This window comes from Musa acuminata, chromosome BXJ3-11 (genome assembly GCF_036884655.1).
Source record: "Musa acuminata AAA Group cultivar baxijiao chromosome BXJ3-11, Cavendish_Baxijiao_AAA, whole genome shotgun sequence".
Taxonomy (NCBI): domain Eukaryota; kingdom Viridiplantae; phylum Streptophyta; class Magnoliopsida; order Zingiberales; family Musaceae; genus Musa; species Musa acuminata.
In genome coordinates, this window is record NC_088359.1 from 3,788,466 (window position 1) to 3,814,125 (window position 25,660).

The 25,660-nt window shown below is 37.4% G+C and overlaps 3 protein-coding genes across 5 annotated transcripts; 1 reads left to right on the forward strand and 2 right to left on the reverse strand.

The window, feature by feature from the left end:
* Positions 1-480: 480 nt before the first annotated feature.
* Positions 481-5,841, reverse strand: LOC135652340 (serine/threonine-protein kinase haspin homolog). Its single transcript, XM_065173184.1, has 16 exons — positions 5,772-5,841; positions 5,570-5,699; positions 5,414-5,491; positions 5,033-5,129; positions 4,316-4,935; positions 3,703-3,826; positions 3,510-3,625; positions 3,209-3,320; positions 2,899-2,991; positions 2,753-2,814; positions 2,526-2,656; positions 1,916-1,986; positions 1,791-1,843; positions 1,363-1,429; positions 1,074-1,246; positions 481-616 (listed from the first exon to the last, which is right to left on the reverse strand). Exons 1-15 carry the CDS (start codon positions 5,785-5,787, stop codon positions 1,121-1,123), a joined length of 1,896 nt encoding a protein of 631 aa, XP_065029256.1. The 5' UTR covers positions 5,788-5,841; the 3' UTR covers positions 481-616; positions 1,074-1,120.
* A 4,009-nt stretch (positions 5,842-9,850) lies between these two features.
* LOC135652825 (probable receptor-like protein kinase At2g42960) lies at positions 9,851-15,781 on the forward strand. Of its 3 annotated transcripts, none has more exons than XM_065174095.1 (8): positions 9,851-10,271; positions 11,084-11,758; positions 11,865-11,969; positions 12,118-12,240; positions 12,567-12,737; positions 12,866-12,995; positions 14,114-14,323; positions 15,454-15,781. In XM_065174095.1, the coding sequence occupies exons 2-8, from the start codon at positions 11,103-11,105 to the stop codon at positions 15,574-15,576; spliced, it is 1,518 nt and encodes a 505-aa protein (XP_065030167.1). In that variant the 5' UTR covers positions 9,851-10,271; positions 11,084-11,102; the 3' UTR covers positions 15,577-15,781. The 3 variants fall into 3 exon arrangements, with proteins under 3 accessions (XP_065030167.1, XP_065030168.1, XP_065030169.1); XM_065174096.1 differs by having other exon boundaries at positions 10,127-10,256; XM_065174097.1 differs by lacking the exon at positions 12,118-12,240 and having other exon boundaries at positions 10,132-10,271.
* Positions 15,782-17,236: 1,455 nt separating this feature from the next.
* LOC135653242 (pto-interacting protein 1-like) lies at positions 17,237-23,556 on the reverse strand. Its single transcript, XM_065175008.1, has 8 exons — positions 23,429-23,556; positions 20,694-20,837; positions 20,296-20,546; positions 20,096-20,222; positions 18,594-18,867; positions 18,279-18,411; positions 18,034-18,120; positions 17,237-17,589 (listed from the first exon to the last, which is right to left on the reverse strand). The coding sequence occupies exons 2-8, from the start codon at positions 20,776-20,778 to the stop codon at positions 17,458-17,460; spliced, it is 1,089 nt and encodes a 362-aa protein (XP_065031080.1). The 5' UTR covers positions 20,779-20,837; positions 23,429-23,556; the 3' UTR covers positions 17,237-17,457.
* Positions 23,557-25,660: the final 2,104 nt, after the last annotated feature.

Here is a 25,660-nt window from a genome sequence, read left to right on the forward strand (position 1 = left end):
ATAATTTTGTTTCTTAGTTTTAGAAAATTGACCAATTTCTTCAACAACCAAAATTAACCACTTTCTTATCTTTATAAATTAAGGACTTTGTATCATCAAATCAACAATGAGTCCTCTCTGAATAAGTTGTCTAAGATTCTATATTAGCAAGTTAAATCAACTAAGTTTTTTTTCATCAAAATTTAAACATTTATAAAATTATCAAAAAAATCAAAAACTTCTGGGACGCTTTCCTTCTTTTCCCTTCAAATTTTAAAGTGTTTCTTAAATTTCTAGACCATGACAATCCATTGTCATATAAATTACATCTGTGTGAAACAAACATATTTGTGAATGGACAATGCTTCAAAGAAGTGGTAATTTTTACACCTGACAGAAGATATGGAAGTGGTAAGATTAGTTTCTTCTGATTAGTGGTAATAAATCCTTGAGGACAGGATATTACTTTCTGTTCAACAAAAGTATGCTTCCAGCACTAATCCCAGCGGATGATGATCCATTGAGTCTGAGAAAACAACACCTGAACAGGATCTGAATTCATAATCTTAACGGGAAGATGGCAAACTAATAAACCAGTTGAAGCCAAAAAGTGGGCAGCAAAACTTCAGAAATCAGACTGCAAAGAAAAATATGCAGATATTTAGGTCAATGGACAGAAAGCAAGATTAATCAAGCTTCAACAAAAGAAAATAACACTTGCATGAAACCAAATATAGATTTATCTAGTTGCAGGCTTTCTACAAGTCATGCCAAATTATATCATAAGGTCAACTTTAATATCATTTATCATGATCCAACTTGATGAGGCAAGTGACCTATTAACTTTGTTAAGTCCAAATGATTGATCCAAAATACTTAAGTGTATATTAAAAATAGTACAACCACCATAAGTCAATACAAGTCATATCATTTTTCGAATGTAGAACTAAATCGGGATATTAGATTTTCAAATACTAATATATTATCATGTTGACAAAGAGTTTTGTGATTTCATCTTAAAAAAATTTACAGATAAACTATGATGCACAAGAAAAACAATATATTTAAGGGAAATTACCGACATAACTTGTTACCTTGCTACATATTCTTATACCCTTATAACTTCATCAATTGTGTTAGCTCATACACAGTGGTCAACCAACATATCACTGAAGAAAGAATCAGCAAGTGAAGCTGTAGCCGAGTCATATGAGCTTAAACGCTTTTTGAAGGAACGAAGATCCCTCTCATCTTTTGTTGTTCGCTTCTGAGAAAGAAAAATGTGCCATTAGCATAAATTTGTGGATTTCATTAGTCAGAATGTGAAGTTGCAAGATGTTATGAAGAATCTGAGAAATAAAATATAAAAAAAAAAGAACTTACAAAGGATTTCTTCATTAACAAGATAACAACAAGATAAATTAACCAGAGGACATTGGTCTTTGGAAAACTGCACAATAATTGATCAACAAGAGCATAGAGTTATAAACATTAGATGGAAAAGCAAACCATAACTTCAATACACAACATTGTGATATTCCATTGGTTAGCTTATTCCATTGGTGTATATTTTTTACAAAACACCATTTCATTGTGATAAATTGAGCTTCAAAGAGTCTCCTCAATTTGGTAGGACCTCTTTTAAGAGACAAGAAGGATTCAGAAATGACAAATATTTAATGACAAGTGATTTTTTATACCACTTCAGGAGATAGAAAGTCTTTTGTTTCACTCTTCTTTTTGGTAATTCTGACTTTTCGAGTTGACAATATGCATTTAGTCAAGTTGATTGTTTATGAACATGAGTTTACCTTCCTTCCCAGCAGTCATCAGTTAAATCTTTCATTTTGCGGTATGTATCAAACTGTAACCACATAAAAATTGGTTAAACAATTAAAAAAACTATGAAAAAACGGATGTGACATTTGCTACCAACCTGTTTATCTCCTTTTGGACCCTCAAATAGTCCAGGATCAGCAGATAAGTCTAGAAATAATATAGCTTCACCTGTTAAGATGGTAGAAACATCACACTCTTTCAATCTTTCACAAAGACAAGAAAAGGTCCACACAATTTAGTATGTGATGGCAGGAGAAAATTCCATTAGGACAATCTTGTCAGTCCTCACATTCCATGATTTCTTAAATGTTCGATGGATGGAAGAATTTTCCAGGATCAGTTTCCTTGTAGTACAACTTGACTCTAACCACGAATATTACATGCAATTTACTTACACACATGTTGCTCCTTGGGGCCTAGGTCACTGGTGTTTTGAGTCAGAAAAAACCTCTCTGTTTGCAGAGGTAATGCCAAATGTACTAATCCTTCCCAAATTGACTGCACACACTGGACTCTTCCCTAACTCCATGTAAGCGGGAGCATCGTGCACTGTGTTTGCAGTTTTTAAATTTACTTACACAATCCCTTTCTGAACCCCACATATACAGGAGCCTGGTGCACTAATTTAATCCTTTCTCAAATTTACATATGCATATAACACTTCAAAGGAAAACTTTTGAGGACTTAGTTGTTGAGTCAGAACTTACCGGTATTAATCCGAGACAGAGTAAAGTCAATTATTGATATAGTTAACCCAAATGTCTTAGCCCTCATTTTCTTTCCTTGTAGTGTGAAATCTGTCATAGGATCATTATTACGCTTTAAAAGGATGTTGCCCCTGCAAAAAACAGCTTGTGTTTGCAAGCAAAAACAGATCCAACACAAATAACATGTAAACCTAGATCAGATTGCTTGAAAAATGAACAAATGATACCAGTGCAAATCTCGGTGTTCAAATTCACAGGCACTTTCTGCCACAGCCAATGCAATGGTAACCTACAATATCCAGTGGGAAGCAGTAAATCTATGTAATATTCCAGCTTAACAATGTATTAACAGGGAGAAATATAAATGGCGTACTTGCACCAACAAACTGCGAGCCTCATCATAGTTTAAGAGCACAAAGCTTTCAAGATCTTTGCCACCATCAGCGAGTACAAACACTATAAAGCACTGAAAAAAATGTTATTGTTATCACTAAGAGGGTCTTAGTTGCGGCACCATATATATATGCAAATGTATTTTAATGCAATTCTACAGATCTAAATCTTTGTATCTATATATCTATGTTTGTCTCCAAAAATTAGACAACCCTAGCAATACTAACTTGCCACACTCCCCCACTGTCCATAATCTATAAATAGATTTTTTTTTAATTTTGAGAGGAAACCTGTTTCTCTGTAAATTCCTTGGGATGATCATTTTCAGAACTGTGCCTTGCATCCCAATCTTCCCATGCACTAATCAAGCCAGGATCATAGGCTCCTTGACAAACATAAAAGCTGAAGAGAGAAAATAAGATTAACATTTTACTAAAACATGAATATACACTAAAAATTGGCATATAAACATAAATCTGTAAGTAAAAGACATATTATTCACTGAAATTGGCAAGTAAAAAAATAATCATGCTCAAAGAAAATAACTGTGCTACTTTTCCCTGTACAAACAAAATAAGTTTGCAGTAATACTCTTTTGTTTCGATGAATCCAGTGCATGCATTTTCCTTGTTAGTTTCCCCTCGCGTCCCCTTTAAATTATTCAATGTCAGAGAAAGCATGACTTCTTCAAGAACTTCTTCAGATTTCTGAACAGATAAGGAGAGTCCAGTAACTTTGTGATTAGATTTGAGCCGACAAGATAATCAACAACAAATTTACAAACCTTTTGAACTTCTCCATTCACTAACAGATCTCCATCAATAGGGACTACTTTGCAGACAGTCTCACCAGCTTTGAAGGCCTCTCCGTATGTGCCTTCTCCAATCTTGACAATACAACGTAGCTCACTGAGATAACAAATATCAACATTAGATAATGACTTTCCAGCATTTCAAATTGTTCTCAACGTCAATGATTAAGAACGAATTCAAGGCAACGTAATTCAGATTGGTAGAATTAAATACATCTTCATCATCAGTGATTAATAAGTAAATCCAAGTCCCTTTTACTGTGGCTTTTGTGTATTAAGCAAATTCCTGATCAAGACACATGATCACATAATAATGGATTACCTATGTTACAACAAGCTAGGTTTTTAGTAGGATTACTTTCATAAGGTCTATATGGAAATGCACAATCAAGTAACCAACAGACCTACTTCCTGTGGTGATATAAACTTCCCAGATCATAAAAGATGGACGCATCGAAGAATGTCAAGCATGCGGTAATTTTCACTTAACCTATTAAGATAACATGTATGACAACTGATACATGTAAATATGATCTCTGGAACAGAAAAAAAAAATCCTGATAGAGTTGAAGGTAACAGAGCAAACCAATATCTAGAGAAAACTTCTCCTAGGCTGATCGGAGATGATTGTCGGCAAACCATCATGAGTTGGTCAAATGTACTCAGATATTCACCGGTCAATGATGCACGTTGTGAGATTGATGGGTCGATCTGGGTAGCTTCTTCCGGTTTATTAGAGTCAAGAACTTCCCTCGAGGTTTCCACATCTTCACTCATAATATTTGCAACCTCCTCTTCATCTATGTGAAGTTCATCAAAGGAAGTGACAATGCTATTATCAAACTGTGGGGTAAGGATTTTTTTGTGTGAAGTGACGTTCAATGGGGCCTTTGTCCTCAAAACCCTTTCAGGGGTTTTTGCAGCCAAATCATCGGATGCACTACAGCTACTATGCACAGAAGGAACTAATGGTGTTTCCATAATCTTAAACAACTGCTGGGAACCATGTCTGGAAGCAAGCTTTGTGATTCTCCATCTCTCCAGAATGGCTGGCAAATCATGCACAATGATGTCGTGTTTTGTACCCAGAGCCCAAGTGCCAAAATTCCTGGGCGAGGGGCTCTCTTCCAGCAGCTCAAAGGAGTCGACTTCTTGGAAGTAGTTCTTCTCCTTTGTGAAATCTGGGGGTTCCTGTCCAGCTTTCTTCTGCGAACAAAGCAAAGTAAAAACAAAATACTCAATTACATAATCGATATCCGCCATAGCACTGTTTGTATAGTTCGTTCACAGATAGAAATCATACTGCTCTAGAACCCTGCTTTCCTTTCTGGGGTGCTCCTTTTTGTTTGGGCCGAGGCCTAAAATTCACCCCTGCTGCGACAACAATACTTTCTCTTCCTCTATCGATATAAACATCAGTGAAACAAGAAAAAAAGCACAGCATAAAGAGATTAATGAAACGTCCTAAGTGGAAAGATACAGAGAAAAAGTCATACAAGTATCCAAATAAAAAAGAAGACAGAAAATTGCCAAACCCAAGATACCAACTTTCATATCAGAAACCACTAGAACCCTCAACCCGATGATAGACGAGAGCAAAAGGCAGCATTCTAACCCGTCCAGAACACGTTGAATAAAATTAATGACAAGAAAAAGAAGAGAAATGAAGAAGTTTTTGGCATACCTCGTGGAAAGGGACCGGTTCCAGCTGGGTCTCTTGCTGGGACCAAGGCTCACTCGGTTCTCCCCGCTCGGTCGATTGCTTAAATGGGAAAAATCGAATTTTTTTTAGACATATAAAATGTGAGAAATGCTGGTAAGTAGTGTGCTTCATGCTCACGTCGCTGCGTCCTTAGCGTTCGGATCCTCGACTGTTCTTCGTCTTCTTCCATAAACCACAGCTATTTGAGTGATAGGCTGTGGTTCTTCTTCTTGCGACATGATCTCCGCCCAGAGATCGCTTCCGACGCCTAGAGAGAAAGAGATTGAGGAGGTGACATGGAAAGATCTGGACAAAAATTAGTAAGGGTTTCCATCGATACCTCTTGGAGAAGCCATGGCGAGAGCAATCCGAAGCCCTACGTCGCAGAGAGAGAGAAAGAGAAAGAGAGGGAATTTTGAAAGGGCTTGTCGAGGACGGTACCAAATGCAAACGCCGAGGTAAGACATCGACATTGGGCTCCTCTCTGCCTTTGTGTTGGGTTTTTGGGCCCATTAAGGCCCGAGCCCATTTGGGCTAGGTCGGTAAATTTGCCTACTAATTCGAAAAACCAAAATGTGTGAGCGCATGTGGAGCACGTGCGGAGACAATAAGTGACAGTAGTCAACATTGGGTTTGACAAAAGTCCACCGTCAACGTAAGCTGCCGCCACATTGTCGGAACTCTTATCTGATTGAGCTCATGCTTGTCATGTTGTTGAGTCTACCTATTCGTCAAACCTACAATAACCTAAAAGATTGATAGAATAGAGATCAATACAAACAGTCATGATTATCAATTAATTAGAAATAATAATTGATATGAGGAATATTTATCCTAAGTAGAGATGATAGAATCCTCGATCCTCAATCACTCATTCTCAAATAGAAAATATTCAAATAATATCTTTATTATGCAAAATATTCTTTTGAACTACTAGCAAATAAATCGTAATCTACTATGACCTAATTTAGACATTGGAAATATCATATTAAATACCTCTCACCTCATATTGATCTCGAGTACAAATCGGATGATTTTATCAGACATCGAAAACACATTATACAGGAACGGATTGAGGGACTCCTTGCGTAAGTCGAGCTAATCTAATCAGACATTGAAAGCACATTATACAGGGACGGATTGAGGGACTCCTTGCGTAAGTCGATCATCGATATTAGATATTTTTTTATTTTATTATTATTATTATTATTATTTTGATAATTAATTTCTGATGCGAATTTTCCATCGGAGGTGAATTTATTTTCCTCTAAACACATCCTACGCTATGTAACCATTTGCCTTGTGTTTGTATCTTTTGCTCTTTCATTCCACAACTTGGCATGTGGCCTCCTAAGTAGGAGACGATAGAATCCTCAATCCTCAATCACTAATCCTCAAACAGAAAATATTCAAATAATATCTTTATTATGTGAAATATTCTTTTGAACTACTAGTAAATAAATCACAATCGACTATAACCTAATTTAGACATTGGAAAGATCACATTAAATACCTCCCATCTCATATTGATCCTGAGTACAAATCGGATGATTTTATCAGACATCGAAAGCACATTATACGAGGATGGATTGAGGGACTCATTGCGTAACTCGAGCTAATCTAACATTCCACATCGATCATCGATCTTAGATATTATTTATTTATTTATTATTATTATTATTTTTTGATAAATTTATTTTATTATTATAATAAGAACAATAGAATTATGGTTTTTTATAAAAAAATCATCGAGAGAGAGAAAAATTAACTTTTAAAGATAAAACTCAATCTTAAGGAGATTATCAATCTATTTATATTGATTCCAACGTCTTCCAATCCATGGATGTTGCAATCCTAATAGTAACATATATATACTTGTTATTTATTTGGTGTAAAAATAGATACAAAAAATTCTTCGATAATCATTATCTTCAATATGGATATTTATCCGTATGAGATCGACATGATATATCTTTTCCTCACCGTAAAAAAAAATAAAGGTCGAGACAAATTTACAAACCATTTCCATCGGAGAATGATGACAGAAGCATAAGCCGGACGAATGCATGCACGGAGGCGACAAACAAAGCTGGGGAGCAATGGTTGTTCCCCACAGCGACCACTAAACAAAGCCGGAAAAATGTCAGGGGGTGAGGTGACAGAAGGGTGGTGATGGATGAAACATCATGTCAAAGAGCGATGGGGCCATTTTAGGTGCTCGTCGTGTTCCTTGCAGTGCACAAAGTGACCGTCAGCGGCAGGAGGAAGAAGAGAAGGACAGGACGGGTTTCTTCTTTCTGTATGCGTGCAGCACTGCTGGATAGATCTCCTCTGGATTTTTGGGCCATCTTTGATATCAGAAAGCCGCGTTGCCGTACTCAGAACTCACTCGAGTTCGATGCCATAATTTGGGTTGGTAAAAATCTTAATTATCGATAGTAAATACTGAGATTTTAGCCGTTTTTTTTCGATAAAGATAAAAAAAAGAGATGGTTCTGATAAAAGATAAAAATAAAATAATGGTATGTAAAAAATCATAAAAAAATGTTATTTGAAAACATTTCAAAACCGGAATGGTATGTAAAAAATCATAAATTTAGAGGCTTTTTTTCAAGAATTAATTATATTAAGATTGTATATCGTCTTAATTATTTATTTATATAAAAACTATGAATTTTATTTAATTCAAATATAATTAATGATTTAGTACTCTAGATCGATAGAAATTTAGGTGATTTAGATTTACTTTTTGGTCAATATTAATTTAAGATAATTACAAGAAAAATATAAGAAAATAATATTAATAATCAGATATCGTGACAGAATGAACGAGAATCTGGACAAAGATAAATATAATTGAAAAAGATAAAATGATTATTATTAGCGGTATGAAAAATAAAAATAGACAAAGACATAAAATTTTTTTGATAGAAATTATAAATTAAGATATAAATATTTTTAACCTAATTAATTGTATGACTCGTTATAGATCTCAACGGCGAAAAAAGATCTATATAATCTCATGATAAAATATAGATGGATATCTAAAAAATCATAATATGACTAATTATAAATCTCGATAATGACAAAAGATTCGTATAACTTACTCGACTTTGCTATTGTAGTATCGATTTGAAGTTACTATAATTAAGAATATAAAAAATCATATATACTATAGATTTAAGCCTTTAGATAGAATCATATTGATCAAGAAAATCAAGATGATATCAGATAGGAGATCCTATATTCAAATCATTTTAGGCCAACTTAAAGAATTTTTTGATTTATTCTAATTCCATGTGTTAGAAATTTGAGGCAGCATTTAAAATATAAAAATGAGTATTTGAAAAACCAAAAAAAATATACAATGGATATTTTTTTTAGGATTTTCAATTACTCGATTAAAATATTTTTTTGTCAAGAAAAAACTAGACATCACACGCATGAATTTTATCCTATTTATTATTTGAGTTCCTCGTAAATTTGATTCGAGTAATCTCATCGTTCATACTCATAAAAATAATAAAAGAAAAAAAGGGCAATGAGACATAATCCTATGTGGCTTATATCATCCATCACAGCTGTATTGGATTGTGATGGGTAGATTAGGTGGCAAACAACGCCGTACTGTATAAAGATCATGCCATAATTGCAAGATGATGAAATCTGCATTGCAGAATAGAATGTTTTGTTGCCATTCGTCTTTTAGTTTTCATTTGAAGCGTAGATTTGGTCTTGAGATGGGAAGCAAGATCTATCGGGATCTTGTAAAGCAACCGGTCTCAGCATCCACCATAATTTTAGCCTTCGATGGGGCCATTCCACGTCGCCAAACCGCTTTAGATTGATTTGATGTTATTTATCATTGTATTGTATGTATATACGTATACATACGTATATTCCTCTTTGTATTCGTTTGACCCGCTCGATACGATGCACGATCCTAATTCAAAATCTAACGAGGAAAGACCCTAACCTATAATTCACTTACGTAAGGTTATGGCCTTCACGTTGTGGGGGTCAACGACCAGGCACGTGGCTAAACCCTTCGATACCTTGGGTCAAACGAGTGGGTCCCGCGACAGGGGCACCCCGGTCAACGCACGCGCTCGCGCCGCTCGCGTGCCTTTGACTCGGGACACCACCGACCGCCCCGACGAATGAGCGTGCGAGTATTTGGGAGGTCCCACGGCCGGATGTGGGTCCTTCGTAATGTGATGAGACACGTACGCATGCACAGTACAAGAATCGTGACCGTCCGTACGTGTAGTCGATCTCCCACGATCGATCATCTTTGACCGCTCCCGATAGATTCGAATCGACAGGAATATCCTTCGTAAACGTCACATAAAAAACACGTGATGATGTGTGCGTGAGAGGCTGTCTTCCATACCCTTTTGCTACTTGGATTACATGTTCTTTTATGCCTCTGCCTGCCGTTCGCGACGAATCCTTCCGTCCCCATTACTCGATGTCCGATTCGAGGGGATTAGGTCGGAGAGGACTGCTCGTCTGCTTCTCTTCCGCCATTGAAGCAGCAGTAGCAGCTGCTGCCGACACCACGTCATATACCTCTATCCCAGCTGCGGCACGAGGACCCCCCCATCGCGGCGTAATTAACCGTAGTAGCCCGCTTTCCAACCACCGAGCCCCGTGTGATCTCCCTCCCATCCCTAGGAAATGGACTTGTAGCTTCGCCCGTGCCGGGTGGGCCAGGCGTCGGTCTTGTGCGGTCTGGCTCTGGCGCTGTAGCAGGGGAGGTATAAGAGGGAGCAGATGAGGCGAAGGGCGCTGGGTGTGGCTCAACCGAAGGTGGTCACTAAAAGTGAGATTTTTGGAGGTAGGATGTGGCAAGTTTCTCTTTTGATTGCTTGCCGTGGCTGAGTTTGATTTCTTTGTTGTTAGCTTTGTGTCTGTCGGATTAATTTTCATGGTCGGATTCTACCAGTGCTGCTGGTGCTAAGAGATAATAGTATTTGAGGAGAAAAGCATGTGAAGTTGTTTGCATGATTCTTTTGTTGCATTAAAATGGTGATGTCTGGAATGATCGGGTTGCAAGAAGCGATTTTTCAGAAAAGACATCTCTTTTATTTGTTTAGATTACTTCGACAGCCATGCTTTTTTTTGTTTGCTAATTGTAGTAGAATTTGATAACCTAGGCACACACGAAGTTTCATCTTCCATTTTGCCACTCCTTTTGTTACACTATCATAAGAGTTCTTTTCTTTTTGAACGAGTTTGGTTTGAGAATTTAGTGGAGTTGTTCCAAAGTTCGATGCATTTGGCTTTACATTGGGTATATTTCCATCGTAATGCTGTTATGAAACAGAAAAGCGAATGAAAAGGTCTTGTTGGTCAGAACAGAAACTTCCTTAGTCGTGCAGTTTTTCTTCCAGGATTTGCATATACCATTATTATCATTGTTTTCCTTTTACGTGGGCAATTGATGCTAATCCGACTTCTGGTATTTAACTTTTTTATCAACAATCTCCGTCTTTTTTGGACTGAATTTTAACTAACATTTTTATTTGTCCTTTTATGGCATTAGTTCAAAAGTTACATATTTGTTAAACTCCTCCCTTCCACAAACGTGATGTTCAACTTTGGCATAATTTCTTCAGTTAGTTTCATGTTTTCCATTCTTTCTTGTAGGAACTGTGCCATCAGAAATATGTCATCACCGAATACTTCTCTTGCTGAACACCTATCTCAAAAGATCAGTCCTTTTGGTCTTAAAATCTGGGAGATAATTGGAATAAGTTTTGGTGTTCTCTTGTTATGCGCACTATCCTTGCTATTGATGTGTGTCTGTTTTCAGAACCGGAGAAGAAGTAAAAGGGCTTTCGGCTACCTTCCTACCACACAGATACCTGCATTTTCAAGAGACATCAAGGAAGTGCCGGTTGAGAAAATTATAAAAGATGACTCTGTTCTTCTTGAAACTTATGACGGCTCCAGTGACAATGAATCAAGTAAGGTTTTGGACTTGGGAAAATTGGAAAGAAGTGACAAAAATAGTAACACCAGCTCGTTGCATTATGTTGAGAAAGATAGAAGCGCTAACTACACTGAAGTAGGAAGTACAGGGATGGTTGATGTAAACAGACAGCATTCTGGTTACCCTATTGTTGCTCCTTCGCAGTTGTCTGGCCTGCCACAATTCTCTCATCTAGGTTGGGGTCATTGGTTCACCTTGAGGGACCTAGAAATTGCAACCGACTGGTTTGCCAAGGATAATGTTCTTGGGGAGGGCGGTTATGGTGTTGTTTATCGTGGGCAGTTGATCAATGGAACTCATGTAGCGATTAAGAGACTCCTCAACAATTTGTGAGTTCATATACACTTAATATGTGTGATCGTTGTACAAGTTTTTTCCTTTAAGGATGTCATTCTGATAGTTGTTTTCTTATATATCTTGTGCTATGGCTTCTAGAGGCCAAGCAGAGAAAGAGTTCAGAGTTGAAGTTGAGGCCATCGGTCATGTTCGTCACAAGAACTTGGTTCGGCTCCTCGGGTACTGTATGGAAGGCACTCAAAGGTGCACAATCCTCTGATATTACTCATTTATGAGCTAAACATGGTTCCTTTTACCTTTATCACATAAATGTCCAGATACTCTGTTCACATGTCATGTATATTCCACACAATTCTAAGCCAGTTGATTTATGCTGTCTGAAAATGATCAGGATGCTAGTTTACGAGTATGTCAATAATGGAAATCTTGAACAGTGGCTTCATGGGGCCATCGGACAGAAGGGTTCTCTTACTTGGGATGCTCGTATGAAGATTATTTTGGGAATAGCTAAAGCGTAAGTAGATCGTCTGAAACATTCTCTCTCATTTTACCCATTTTCAAACTTCAACTTGAAGGGTAATCTTGTTGTCTGTGGACTTTAGTTTATTAAGGTCTTTTGGCAATAATTATTATGCAATTCTGAAAATCAACTTATTGTATGCATGTGTTTCTAACTTGTACATTTCATGATTACCTTTGGACATCCACGTTCCTTTTCTAATTTAACATCTTTAGCCTTTGTATGAGTTTAACTTGTCCATCATACATAAAAGTTTGATCTCTCCTAAGAGTAGGTTTTACATTATGGTTGGTTGATAAAAAAACTGTGTACTTTAACAGTCTGGCCTATTTACACGAGGCCGTTGAGCCAAAGGTGGTGCATCGGGATATCAAGTCCAGTAACATATTGGTTGATGAAGATTTCAATGCTAAAGTGTCTGATTTCGGTTTAGCAAAACTGTTGGGCGCTGGGAAAAGCCATATCACTACTCAAGTGATGGGTACTTTTGGGTAAATATTCTAGCTGCAAAATTTGCAACTTTAATATGCTGAATTGGTTTGATTTCCATATTTAAGTCCAAGGCATAGTGCAATAAGAAAGTGAGCCAGTGACATTATTATTACTTTTTATTTTGCAGGTATGTTGCACCAGAATATGCAAATACTGGATTGCTTAATGAAACTAGTGACATCTACAGCTTTGGTGTTCTTCTCTTGGAGGTCATTACTGGGAGGGATCCAGTTGACTATCGACGTCCTCCTGAAGAGGTACAAAATTACTGGCAGTGAAGACAATGATCCAGTTTGCTCTAATGTAAATAGTATTAGTACTAGTATAGTCATCTATAAAGGACCTTAAAATATGTTTTGCAAAACATTGTTAAGGCTAGCTTGTTGTGTTCTAGAAACTTATTTCGTTCACAACCAGAACAAACACAACTAGAAGAGTGATTCTGATCATCCCATAGTCCTGAACTCTTAAGTTTTGGTGAAAGGCTTCCGCTACCTACATGCATAAGAACTCCAAAACTTTAAACTTTTGGTGCTTTAATATATGTCAATTGCTATCTCCTGTCCTGGGTTGTCATTGCCAACTTTATAAGTCACTCAGAAATTGTTGGTTTTCATTTAAAAGTACTTTTGATATCTTTGAATTTACATTTACTTATGTGTCTAGATGCTTCCTGCTTTTCCTTTAGCAAACCTATTTTAGATCTGTAAAAAAAACACCTGATTCACGATTCCTGTGATATTTTCTCTGCGATCAAGCACAAACTAAGGTGCATACTACATAGTACAGTAAAGAATTTTATAGCTTACTTTTCTCTATCCAAAGTGTATGGTGTCCATGGTTTGCCGTACCGAACAGTACCGCCCGGTACGGGCGGTACGTACCGGTCCGACAGACATTCGGTACGCGGACCGCCTCTTACCGTTCCGGTACTGTAGCAGTACTGTAGCACTGTAGCACTGCTACAGTGCTCGGCATACCCGGGTGTACCGCTCGGTACACCTCGGTATACCGGTCGGCACACCCGTACCGTACCGTACCGAGCGCGGGTCGAAACGCCGGTACGGTACGGTACGGCGAACCTTGATGGTGTCAACTGTGGAGATATACTCATTTATCGAAGGAACACGTTAACCAAATTAACTTAGTGTTATGAATCAATTCAACCATTTATCAATTCTTCTCTTATAAAATGTTAAGAGGAAGTTTCTAGAAGGTAGTTTGGTCTTGGTCATCTTAAGATTCTAAAATCTTGAATTATTCTAAAATCTTGAGTTTCTGAGATCTTCTTTTGCAAAATATAGTAACCTAAATCCAGCATTTTCTTTTCAAAAGTTTCCTTATCTTGAGAATCCTTTTCATTGCATGATTGCAGGTAAATCTTGTTGAATGGCTTAAATGGATGATTGGGAACCGCCGATCGGAAGAAGTAGTAGATCCAAGGATTGTGATCAGGCCATCAACTAAAGCTCTTAAAAAGGCTCTTTTGATAGCATTGAGGTGTGTTGATCCAGATTCAGAGAAGAGACCGGCAATGGGCCGGGTTGTCCAGATGCTGGAACCCGATAACCCTAGACCACTTGAGGTCTGCCTTTTAATTCCTTAGTTCAATATCCAGAAGCAACTTATACATTATAAATAGTAGTGGAGGGTTTGAGTTATCAAGAATGCAAATGATTTTGCAACACATTTGTGGACATGGTTGTCTTGACTGAAATTAAACTCACATATAGGTTTATGGTCTTCAAAAGCTTGTCCATCTGTGTAGGCTTGATTTAGACTTTAAATACCAGGAGATAAGAAATCCAACATAAAATTTCAGACCACATCTTGCAGAAGATTACGAGTACCTAGGTTTACCATATTGCTTTAGATGGAGAATTGACATATTAATACTCAGTTCAAGAAACATCTATGCTAGCTCCGAATCCACCTCTCATTGTACACAGTTTTTGTGCGCCTTTTTTTTTTTAGTAACTAAGTTTGTTTCATCATCTGTTCCTGCTGGATCACGGTTATAACTTCCTAAAAGCATAAAAATGTTTGTGACAATCTTCCACCATTTTGGATTGTCTCTCCTAAAATATTGGAGCTGAGCCAAAGACTATCGCTTTGCAGTATGGCCTTCTAATTCAGTGTGCAACATCAAATTCTATGTTCATTGACCATGCTGGTTAAGAAGTCTTGAATTGCAGAGCTGTTACTTACCTGTGCTTCAGAAAAGAATGCAAGTTCTACTGGAAAAGTATAAGTGACAAGTCCAAACATAATTCATTTCAGGGATTTTTAAATGTGACACTTGAGACAAGTTGCTAAATTCCGGTAGTCATAACTTATAAATTTGTTTTGTTTGGAAAATTTTGTGTGATCGAATTGAATTCGCAGTTCTATTTTGGGTCTAAGATCATGTTTCCTACATTCCACTATTCTTGAATGCATCTTTTGATTATAAAAGCTTGCATATTTAACTGACACAGGATGGTTTTACCTGCTAATAGGTCATATCCAATATGGTATCAGCATTTGATATTTCTTAGATGTATGTTATTATTACCAAGCCATTGGCGTTTACCTTATATTTTAGATTTGTGATCTCGTTGACTCTATTTTGCTTTGTACATGGCAAGGCACCCATTTTCCTGTGAATTAAACAAACTTCAGATCTAAGAAAACCTTTTACAATATGAATTCATCAAATTCTTGGTAATTTTGCAGGACCAAAGGCATCCACATAACAGAACTTGGAAGACAGAAATCGAATCACAGAGGGCGGGCTATGACACAAATGCCAAGCCTGATTTCAAATCCAACGGCATACGAGACAATAGGAAAAAATGATTGCAGAAACTACTAGTAACTGCCCAAATTTTTCAGAATTTGTTGCTTTCATTGGCATTCACTTTAGTTTGAATCCAAATAAAGAGCACCAGGAAAAAACCTGAAGTTTCTTTATTTTCCAGTCATTTTATATGGTGTTTGCTCAGTCCGATTTTAGATTGCTTTAGGACAATTTATGTTATGTACAGGGTATAGTTTCAGAAAATGTAAATAATTGCATGAATGTGGTCATGATCCAGAGATTGTACTGTGACTTTTGATCAGACTGTGTTTGAAGGAAAATATTATGCTGTTAAATTAAAAGGCACCATCTCTCTTGGTAATTCAGCCTCGGTTACTTGGTCCATGACACTAAAGTGGTTATTCAACTGAAGTTTCACATTTGGTTCGCGGTGATGCGAATGGAGTTGGATGCATCAGACATGATTAAATTCTAATTTATTTTTTCTTTTTTTACTGGGTAAGAAAAACTTAAGTTTCACACTCTTTTGCGTTAAGGAAAAATCCAAGCTTTTTCTTGATTGGATATTGTGAACTTAGTGGTTGGTGAAATGATATTTCTCATGTGTAATTTGTTATCCAGACAATGTTATGCAAATAAAATGATTTTGTATGTAAATATGAATATTGAGAGACTTGCATACAAATAAGAGAAGATGAGCCATATTTATGTGTTAGTGTTGAATATTGCAAGTTGAAACAGGTTAGCTATTCTTTCTCTTTAACAACAAGTGTTTGATGTTTGAGAGATTGCTTTTGGACTATGGATCGAGAGACGCTCCTTTCAAACTTGCAATTGTCTTCCGATTGCTATTTATTGTTTCGATAGTGTTGGTGAACAAATGTGTCGTGGCTGGGGAGTTAGCACGGCTAGGTCCACAGGTCGATATCGGGAGCTTTTTGCGGGGTGATTCGGATGATGAGGTACTCGAGCTCTCGGGAAGGAGTGCTGGTTGGCGTTGGTCGGGGTCGGGATTGATTGGTGACTCCTTGGTGCTGGGCGAGTCGTGCTTCCGTGTCGAGTCCCTCACTGTCGATGAGTGGTAGCCCTCCTGCAAAATGGTCTTCTGGATGGTACCTGGCGGTGGCCCCTCCGACAAGATGGTGCGTCAGACGGCACCGCCCCGAGCCCCCGGGACGGGACATGTGGCGCAGGACTCTGACTTGGCGTGCTGTGTCGGTTGTGACGTGTTCAGGTTGCCAAAATATACCATATCAGATAGGATTGAAACTTCTTTGATTTGTTTTCTTTTTCAACGTCACTACCAAAAGAGTTTGCATCTTAAATCCCTTGCTCTAAGCTTGCAGGTTCGTCATCCCTAAGGCTTCCCTGAGCGTGTCTTCGGAAAGCCAACAATAGAGCTTGAAGTGGTCAGGATCGTTGGTGTCTTTTATATAGCTTGATCAGATGGCCATCAATATATATATATATATATATATAGAGCCAAGCACTCAAGAAAGGAAAGAATGGAGAAGAAAATGTGGAATCCAAGACGTTGGAAACAGCTGAACCATCAAGCTCTTGTCTGACCCTGATTACCTCATTGAATCATACCAGGAATAGGAAGAGCAGCTGCAGAATCCTAAATATGCTTACCATTTTCCAGCTAATTAAGAACCAATCATTCAATGCAGCTTTCTCCAAAACTATTCACAGATATGGAGGAACCATCGCATAATCGTAGAAGAATGTATCACTGATTGTTACAAGTTGAAATTTTGGAGACAAACCACAAGCTGACATTGACAAATCTCTCTAATTACAAAAGGGAATTCATAACATAATTTAGGTTCCAAAATAATTTGATTCATCCAATACAAGGGCATGTAATCTACAGCACTGCATCAAAGTGACACAGGACAAGCCCCGTGAAAGAGGTTTCATGATCCCAGGGCTTCGCCAGGGTGGCCAGACCGAGTGTTCAGCAAGGGTTGTAGCGCCTTGACTACGATACTCATGTTCGGGCGGAAATCGGCTTCATATTGCACACACAAGGCAGCCACCGCAGCAAACTGGTCACAAAAGAAGGAAGACTTACAAGCGAAAATTAATAAAAACATCATCAAAATTACAAGATTCAGTGTAAGGATTAATCTTTCACAGGTCACATCTGATGCGGTCACACAAAATGAAATGGGATCTAACTTCCTGATACAATCTTTGCCAAGATTTTGATAGTCTTTCTTGGTTAGCATTCAATCAAGTTGCAGTGTCATTTTATGCGCATAGTACCTTTTCAAGCTAGTTGACTGATTTGAAACTTCCAACAGATTGCAGATGGCATAACTAATGAAGCATATGATTGGGGCAGTCCCGACACATCAAGTGCCAAAATTTAACATAGACTTTGTGACTAAGGTAATGTTAGGAAAACATTATAACCAGAGGAAGGATTATTCAGTATAGTAAAAAGTAAACCACAAAAGTAAGCCCCAAACAAATTCGACCATAATTACCTTTGCAACTGCTTTGGGAGGAAAATCTCCGCCTAGTCTTGAGTCAATACATTGCCTTACCTTGTCTTCACTGAGTCTTGGTGTTGCCTGTACATTTTCAATATACCAATTTGATAAGATATAGACTGTTATCAATCATTTCAATGATGAAAATAAAAAAGAGAAGCAATCTCATTTATTTTTATAATATCACTCAACCGATAGTATCAGATACAAGAAAAGGAAAAAAAAAGTTGTCACTTTACCCAAGTCACAAGACTTTGTTGTCCTCTTGGTAATGTATGATCCACAGGTTTGCGGCCAGTCAAGAGCTCCAATAAGACAACACCTAAGCTGTATACATCACTCTTGGAGCTAAGTTGACCGGTCATCGCATACCTGCAATCTCCAGTAACCGGCTTAAATCAATAGCGTTCTGATTGCAACAAAGCATATGAATCCAAATTTATGTCATTCAATTCACATACATCTGTGCTTTAGTTTTTTCTAGGACGAAAATTCATATGCATAGTACTAAAACAATGATCAATGTGTATGACCCACAAAATCAAAGAACTCACTCTGGTGCATGATAACCAAATGTCCCCAGAACTCTAGTAGAATGAAGACGAGCAGCCATGTCAGGAGCTTGATTTGATAGGTCAAAGTCTGCTATCTTTGCAACATCATCATCAAAGAGTAGAACATTGCTGGACTTTATGTCACGATGAATAATATGAGGTTGAGCTTTCTCATGAAGGTATTCAAGTCCTTTTGCTGCTCCTACAGCAATCTTGACTCTCTGTTGCCATGACAACACTGGACCTGGTTGTGCTCCTTTAACTCCTTTTCTCCCTGTACATGATCATATGATTCATTGCTTGTACTCACAAAAAAAAAAGAATAAAGAAAACACAAATGAGTCATACTAGTAATTTACAACAAATCATTGCTTCAGCACTTACTATGAAAGCATAACAAAGAGATATTATACTTATAGCACAACACATGATAAAGGAGCAGCTTAAGAAACCAACACAATCATGAGAAAGTGAATTACATACTCAAAAAACAGGCAAACTGTAAAATAGTTGCATAACAAAAATGAATCAATCACATATAGAATAACTGTGATTTCATACACCAGCAATGCAACTGTCAGTGTTCTCTAAGACCTCATATAAACCCTTTTCCCCCAGTGCTACTAAATAACTCGAACAATTCTGATGGTCATAAATATAATGTTGTTTATATATAGTAAAAGCTAATGTAAATGATAATTAACAAGGACAATAGCTGACATTTAGCTGCAATTTAGTTCATGAACTGACATGCTGGTGGGACTTAGCTGCATATATAAGAAAAATATCTTGTTATCTTCCTAAAAGAAAAGAAAACAAAACTGGGCAAACCATGTTCTTGAAAACAAAAGGAAAGCACATGCATCATAGTGTCCTGTGAAATTAGGCTGCTTTGCATACTATAAATCTAATAACAATGAGAAGCATGCTATGTTTTATTTGATTGGCATTACTCTTATGATTTGCCTACAGTTCCCACAAAAACATATGGTAACTCCCCATACCCCTCCTGTGTCACAACATGAAGATGTAGAAGGAAAGAGAGGAATGAGTTTTGGAATTGCATGTTGCCAACAGGGATGCCCGCATGATGGGCTATTAGCTCAGTGGTAAAGTGTGCCCCTGATAAGCCCCACAGTTACAATGGGACCATAAAGATACAGTAAAAAGGCAGTTTTTCCTATTGTATTTATATTAGTATTAGTTAGTGATCTTGATTTGATGAATCTTTTCTTTCATGATGAACAGTTTGCACTAGTCCTATATTTTGTATCAATGGGCTGAGGATAAAGGGGGGGCGCAGCAAGAAGAGGGTTGTGCGATGAGAGGAGCTCAACTTGCTTCAAATATGCAGCATAAGTTCTGACAATGCAATGGAGTTGGAACCTCATGTGGATCCAAATGAATTAGTCTTTCCATAGAGGTATATACCATAACAATGAATCACCTCAAGCTTCAAACTTGAAAATACTGAGAAATTACATCCTGTATAAAGCTCATACCATGAAGAATGTCATGAAGAGATCCCATGGTAGCGAACTCATATGCTAGTAGGCGGAGATTTCCTTCGATACAGTAACCAACCAACTCTACAACATGCTCATGCTTCAGCCTTGACACCATGGAAACCTGTAAAATTCTTCATATGAGCATGGAAATCCAACCTGAAAAAGTCTAGAAGTAGTAGGAACAATAACTGTACCTGTGCTAAAAATTCTTGGTCTGGCTGCTTGCTTGAGTCCAACTTCTTTATAGCTGTGCTTCTGCCATTTTTAAGAATACCAAAATACACTCTGCCAAATGAACCCTCCCCAATTAAAGCTTCATCCCCAAAATTCTTTGTGACTTCCTTTATTTCCTCTACGGGAATTGCTGGGACTGCGATAGGCTGAGGTTTAACAGTTTGAGCACCTTTAGAAGGAGGGTTTGCAGCATGAAATGCTCCATCGTTTCCTGGAACATGTTCAAATTCAGAATAGATAAGTTAACACATGCTGAGAAAAATGGAATAGTTATATGATTGCATTAAGTAAATATTAAGTTTGCATTGGAATATAATTCAAAGTAACAAATATTAGTAACTATTTAAAGTGTCTTTACCTGTTGAATTGCTTGTCACATAGGGACCACCACTGGCGGTAGTTCGATGAATATCATCCTCTTCACAGCACCCAAAGCAAGACATTATTTTTTTTGCCCTAATGCACTTCAACCAATCCAAATGGACTTGTTACTTTAAAAAACCTGCTAATTGAAAAGATACATCACTTGTCTTTTATGTTGGCAGTAACTCACATAAAACAATTAAGTCAGAGCGCAAATCATCTGTATTAAGCATGTAGAAACAAAATTCAACAAGTAATCAAAATTATAGTAGACATGGCGATATTGTCTCTCACTGCTCCGTTGGTTTATAAAAAGGAGATAAGAAATGCTTATATAGGACCAAGGCAACTGCCTAGATTCCGAAGTTGAGCCCAAACCTTAAGACCATAGTTAATGAGACTGCAAGACAAAAGAAGGGATTGTATTATCCAAACCCCAAAGTTTTATTTTTATTTCATATGTAGTTAATTATTATATATCATCCCCTTTGACTCCATCCACGGGTAGTCTTCATCATGTCGACTCTGATACCAAATGTTACGGCTCAAACTTAATGAGCTAACTGACCTATCAACTTCGTTTGATCCAAACCACTAACTAAAATGCTTAAGCAGAAGTTAATACTAGTACACCGATTAGACCCTTATAAGTCAATCTTAATTTTGCCCACATCCGATGTGGGACTAATTGGGATGTTACAATAATTGTGTGAAACAACAAATATACGTAATTAGTTTCTGGTTACAACATAATTTAATAGGGTGAACATCAAGCAAATGTTATAGCTCTTGGTGGAAAGAAATAGATTTATGTTCTCGAAATCATCATTTCATGCAATTGCATTTATTTCTATATGTTTTCGCTTACATTTAAACTGTTTCTTTCAAGCTCCAATGACATCTAAGTTATTGAGATTCCAAGCCAGCTATGTCCCAGCCACATAATAGCCTAAACAACTAAAAGGAGATTGAAATGATATCCAAAATGGTTGTATCACAAAATACATGTTTATGGATAATGCACAAAAAAAAAAGTGGAAAGCACATACTTGCTTGTTTATTGATAACCTGCAGTAATCTTACAGTAAATTCTGTGTCAACTCAGCTCAGTATTTATTTTCCTTAAGCCCCCATTAGATTGCTACCTTAATTTTCTATGAAGATCATAACATGCTTACATGAACTGACTCCATACCCCCAAGAAAAATGTGGTCTTATATGTTTTTTCGGCTAGTATGAGATGTAAATTAATGGTAACAACCTGATTGTCAGCATCATCTCATGCTCATTTCAATCTTTTATTATGTCTAGCTTCTAAGGTTTATTTAATAATAATACTTGAAAAATATTGTGGAGGTAAAGAAATTTTCTCTGAACCTAATAAAATGATAGTCTGATTATGCATATATGTTAAAGGGAAAATCCACGAAATAAAAAACCTGTAGCCAAAGATTTCTCGACAGGAAATGTAACCGATACAAATTTTAGACAAATAGTTGAATGAAGGACAATAAGTTAGACAACATTTTAAAACTAAAAACTCTAAGAATCTTAAAGAATCAGAATCACAAAGGTATTATTCACAACTATACATTTGATTTTCATTCTATCCAAGTGTGCTTCCAACCATTTCAGGTCAAATACCAAGTTGAAGAAACCAGCGATGGCAAAGACGTCAACAAACTATGGCCTGAGGAAGATCGAATATGTTGGTGAAAGAAACAAAATGGGATAATCGAAGAATTGGGAAAGAAGGCCATGTGGGAACTCCTCAGTCTTTTATCTAGTAACTTCTGCCTGTGCCAATTAAGCAAAAACATAAAACAAACTACTAACTGAACTTATACCAGATCAAAAAGATGTATTCTCAGTCATCTAACTGATATATTACAGCCTGTTGTTGTTCCGGTGTTCTATAATTATCTTAAAGGATGAGCTAGCGCGAGTGTCACAATTCCCCACTTGCTAATGAATGCCAAAAACACTCGAATGATCTTAAAGGATGAGCTAGTGCGAGTGTCACAGTTCCCCACTTTCTAATGTGGCATATATAACACATATGAATGCCAAAAACACTCGAATTTGCTAACTATAGGTCCTACATCACCTTCAATTGTGTTAGAAGAGGTCGTGGTCGTGGTTGATAATGAACTAAAACTCACTTCACACTACTACTGCCTCCTCATCCTCTTAGTAGGGTAAACAACAAATCAGACAATTGTATATATATATATATGTGTACAAATGATAAGAAAACTTTAAGAAAATCCATAATTAATATATCCCCATACTGAAAAGGTATTCCCTTTATCTCATTACAATATTCCTAATACTCATCAATAGTAACGTAATTAAGCAATTGCGACAAGAAGTCGGATCCCGAAAGGAAGATGGTGTCCGGTGCACACAGGGCAGTTGTTATCGTGGTTTTCCCCAATTCTTTTCCTAGAGTTGAATCTCTGACCAGAGTTCTGCCACTTCCTTCTTCCGATCAACTCATTATCCAACGCCCAAAAGAGTAAACATCGAGGGATGGAAATCCAAATCGAGCCGAACCGATGGGAGAAAAACAAGATCCCAGGAGTTCCCCAAAACCAAATCGTATTCGAAAGATCGGGACCATCGGAAGACGGATTTCGTACGGATCGGCCGAAACCCAGAGTGGAATCACTCAGAGACCGAACTCGAAGAGTGGAATTCCACCAAAACGAAACAAGGTAACACCCCAACCTCGAGTGGAACTCGGAGAGCGAAGAGCGATCTCGTGCGCCGGCCGACGGGATCCGGTGGACGGCGGCGTTTGCGCAGGATAGCTGCAGCGGCGCAGCTTGGAAGCGGTCAGCGGAATTTGTTCGACCTCGGCTGTCGTATCGCTCCATTTATTTACTCACGACCGTGACCGCCGGTGTGCTCGCGCCCCCACCGCGCCGGTCCGACTCGGTTCGGTTCGGGTCGATCTAATCTGATTATAATAAATCGAACCAAATCGAATATCGTTAATTAACTTGATCATTAGCATCAATTTTTATTTTTTTATAAATTTGATCAACTTAGCTGATGAATATAAGACTTTAGCTAACATAAAACATAATTATTTATAATAATTATATATTTATCATGTTTAATATATTCGTATTATGAGACCAACCGGTGGTTCGGTTCCAATATCCTTTCCTGAACCGGGGGGGACGGTACCCTCACCGGCGAATCAAAGTTGGAGTTGGTGGTGCGGAATAGCAGCACGTGGCATCGCTGTCAGACTCGGGCAGTCCAACTTAGAGCCGACCAAGTCACCGACGAAGGGGCTCAGCTGTTATCGTGTCCTCGTCCGCTAGATCTACGGTGCCTGATTTGCCACGCGTCCGCCACATCCATCGTCGTTGGTTTGACTTGGGACCGAGCGGCGGTACGTACAAAAGCCAGCGAAACGCGTGTATGTCGTGTGGACCCCGCGCCAATTTCCACGCATCTGATTCGTTGCTTCGCCGCTCGCGTGGCGTGCAACGTTTGACTACGGCGTCGAAAAAGCAAAAGAAAATAATAATAATAATAATATATTTTTCCCTGCATTTGAATAGGTAAAAAATAAAAAAAAAACACACAACTAATTAGCTTAAAAAGATAAAATTTATAAATAAAATGATCATCATTTACATATAAATAAAAATCTATCTACTCATTCCACATCAATTCTTAAATAAAGTAACTTTTGTTTTACTATTTGTGTCTGATAGCAGACACAAAAATTTTCTGTTTAGGAATAGTCAGATTATAGTTAATAAAAGCGAGAAACATATGTAGCACTAGAAAAGCTTACTAAAACCATATTGGTTAGCAATAATGGAATAAAGTTAATGCCATTCATATTCTTTCCCATATTTAAGATATGAGATATTAAAGAGTATCAAAAGGAAATAAATAATAGATTTGAGAATCCATGGAGTGAGCAATCTAGGATTTTTTTTTTTGTTAAGCAATTAAAAATATAAAAGTGTTGATCCCTATCATATCATTTTAAAGATTAAACATCACCCAATGTGAGCTCACAAAATTACCTTCATGGCACTTATGTCCCTCTTCTTCTTGTGTTTGTCCCAAGTCTCATTATTATAATTAATTTAACACGATATCAAAAATTAAGATGTTATTAAAATAATAAATAATAAATAGGACTGATGTTTACATGTTGATTGACGAATTATGCACGAACAGATGGGACTGATGTTTCTACAGAATTAAAGATTTTGGTCTCCTCTAATAGGAGAGAAGATGGTTGTATTATAGTTTATTTTCTTGGAAAAAAAAAGATCGATGATGCAAGCAGTAAGCAACCTAAGAAGACATCAAAATTTCATGGAGGACGATTGGGTGATGAACGAACAACAGCAACACTCTATGACCATAATTCTATGACCATAATGCTCAATGATTCAACAAATATCGATGTGATCAAGTAATGATCGACCATTCTGCATGACCACCCTACGGAATAACTCCTTACTTTAATTTTGATCCAACGTGCATTTCCTCATCAGGATAACTACATCATCAAACAAAAAGATGGTTCAATGTGCTAATGAAAATGAAAATATCACAGAAGAACCAACAGCAGTAGATTGCTCAGCAGGAAACCAATTTACTGATACTCTACTCAAAATTGCTTCTTGATGAAAAGCAAGGAAAGGGAAAGCAACCATAATCAACCTTCTGACAACACTAATGCTTCTCTTTTTTTCTGCAATATCTGATGCTAACAATACTGTCCACCTCCTTTCACCATCTTTCTGCAGTATCTGGTATTTCAGTTTTGTTTGTGCAATCAGTCTGTTCCTGAGAACCTAAATCTCAGGATAGGTAATCAATAGAACATATGATGGTTATTTGAAAGACAGCTTACTACAAAAAACTTGTGATCAAGTGTCAAAGGTAAATAATCTTTCCATGCTTTCCATCCAATAATGG

Bases quoted from the DNA above. Each gene is read 5' to 3' on its own strand.
- LOC135652340 (XM_065173184.1), bottom strand. The intron at 5,130-5,413 runs GTATGCCAAAAA...TTATATCGATAG, and splicing joins AACCGGTCCCTTTCCACGAG to AGGAAGAGAAAGTATTGTTG. The intron at 3,321-3,509 runs GTATTACTGCAA...TTCTCTCTTCAG, and splicing joins GGATTCATCGAAACAAAAGA to CTTTTATGTTTGTCAAGGAG.
- LOC135652825 (XM_065174095.1), top strand. From the start codon at position 11,103: ATGTCATCACCGAATACTTCTCTTGCTGAACACCTATCTCAAAAGATC. The intron at 12,241-12,566 runs GTAAGTAGATCG...GTACTTTAACAG, and splicing joins ATTTTGGGAATAGCTAAAGC to TCTGGCCTATTTACACGAGG. The intron at 14,324-15,453 runs GTCTGCCTTTTA...GTAATTTTGCAG, and splicing joins ATAACCCTAGACCACTTGAG to GACCAAAGGCATCCACATAA.
- LOC135653242 (XM_065175008.1), bottom strand. From the start codon at position 20,778: ATGTCTTGCTTTGGGTGCTGTGAAGAGGATGATATTCATCGAACTACC. The intron at 18,868-20,095 runs GTATGAGCTTTA...GATCATGTACAG, and splicing joins TCTTCATGACATTCTTCATG to GGAGAAAAGGAGTTAAAGGA. The intron at 18,412-18,593 runs GTGAGTTCTTTG...TGGAGATTGCAG, and splicing joins TTTGGTTATCATGCACCAGA to GTATGCGATGACCGGTCAAC.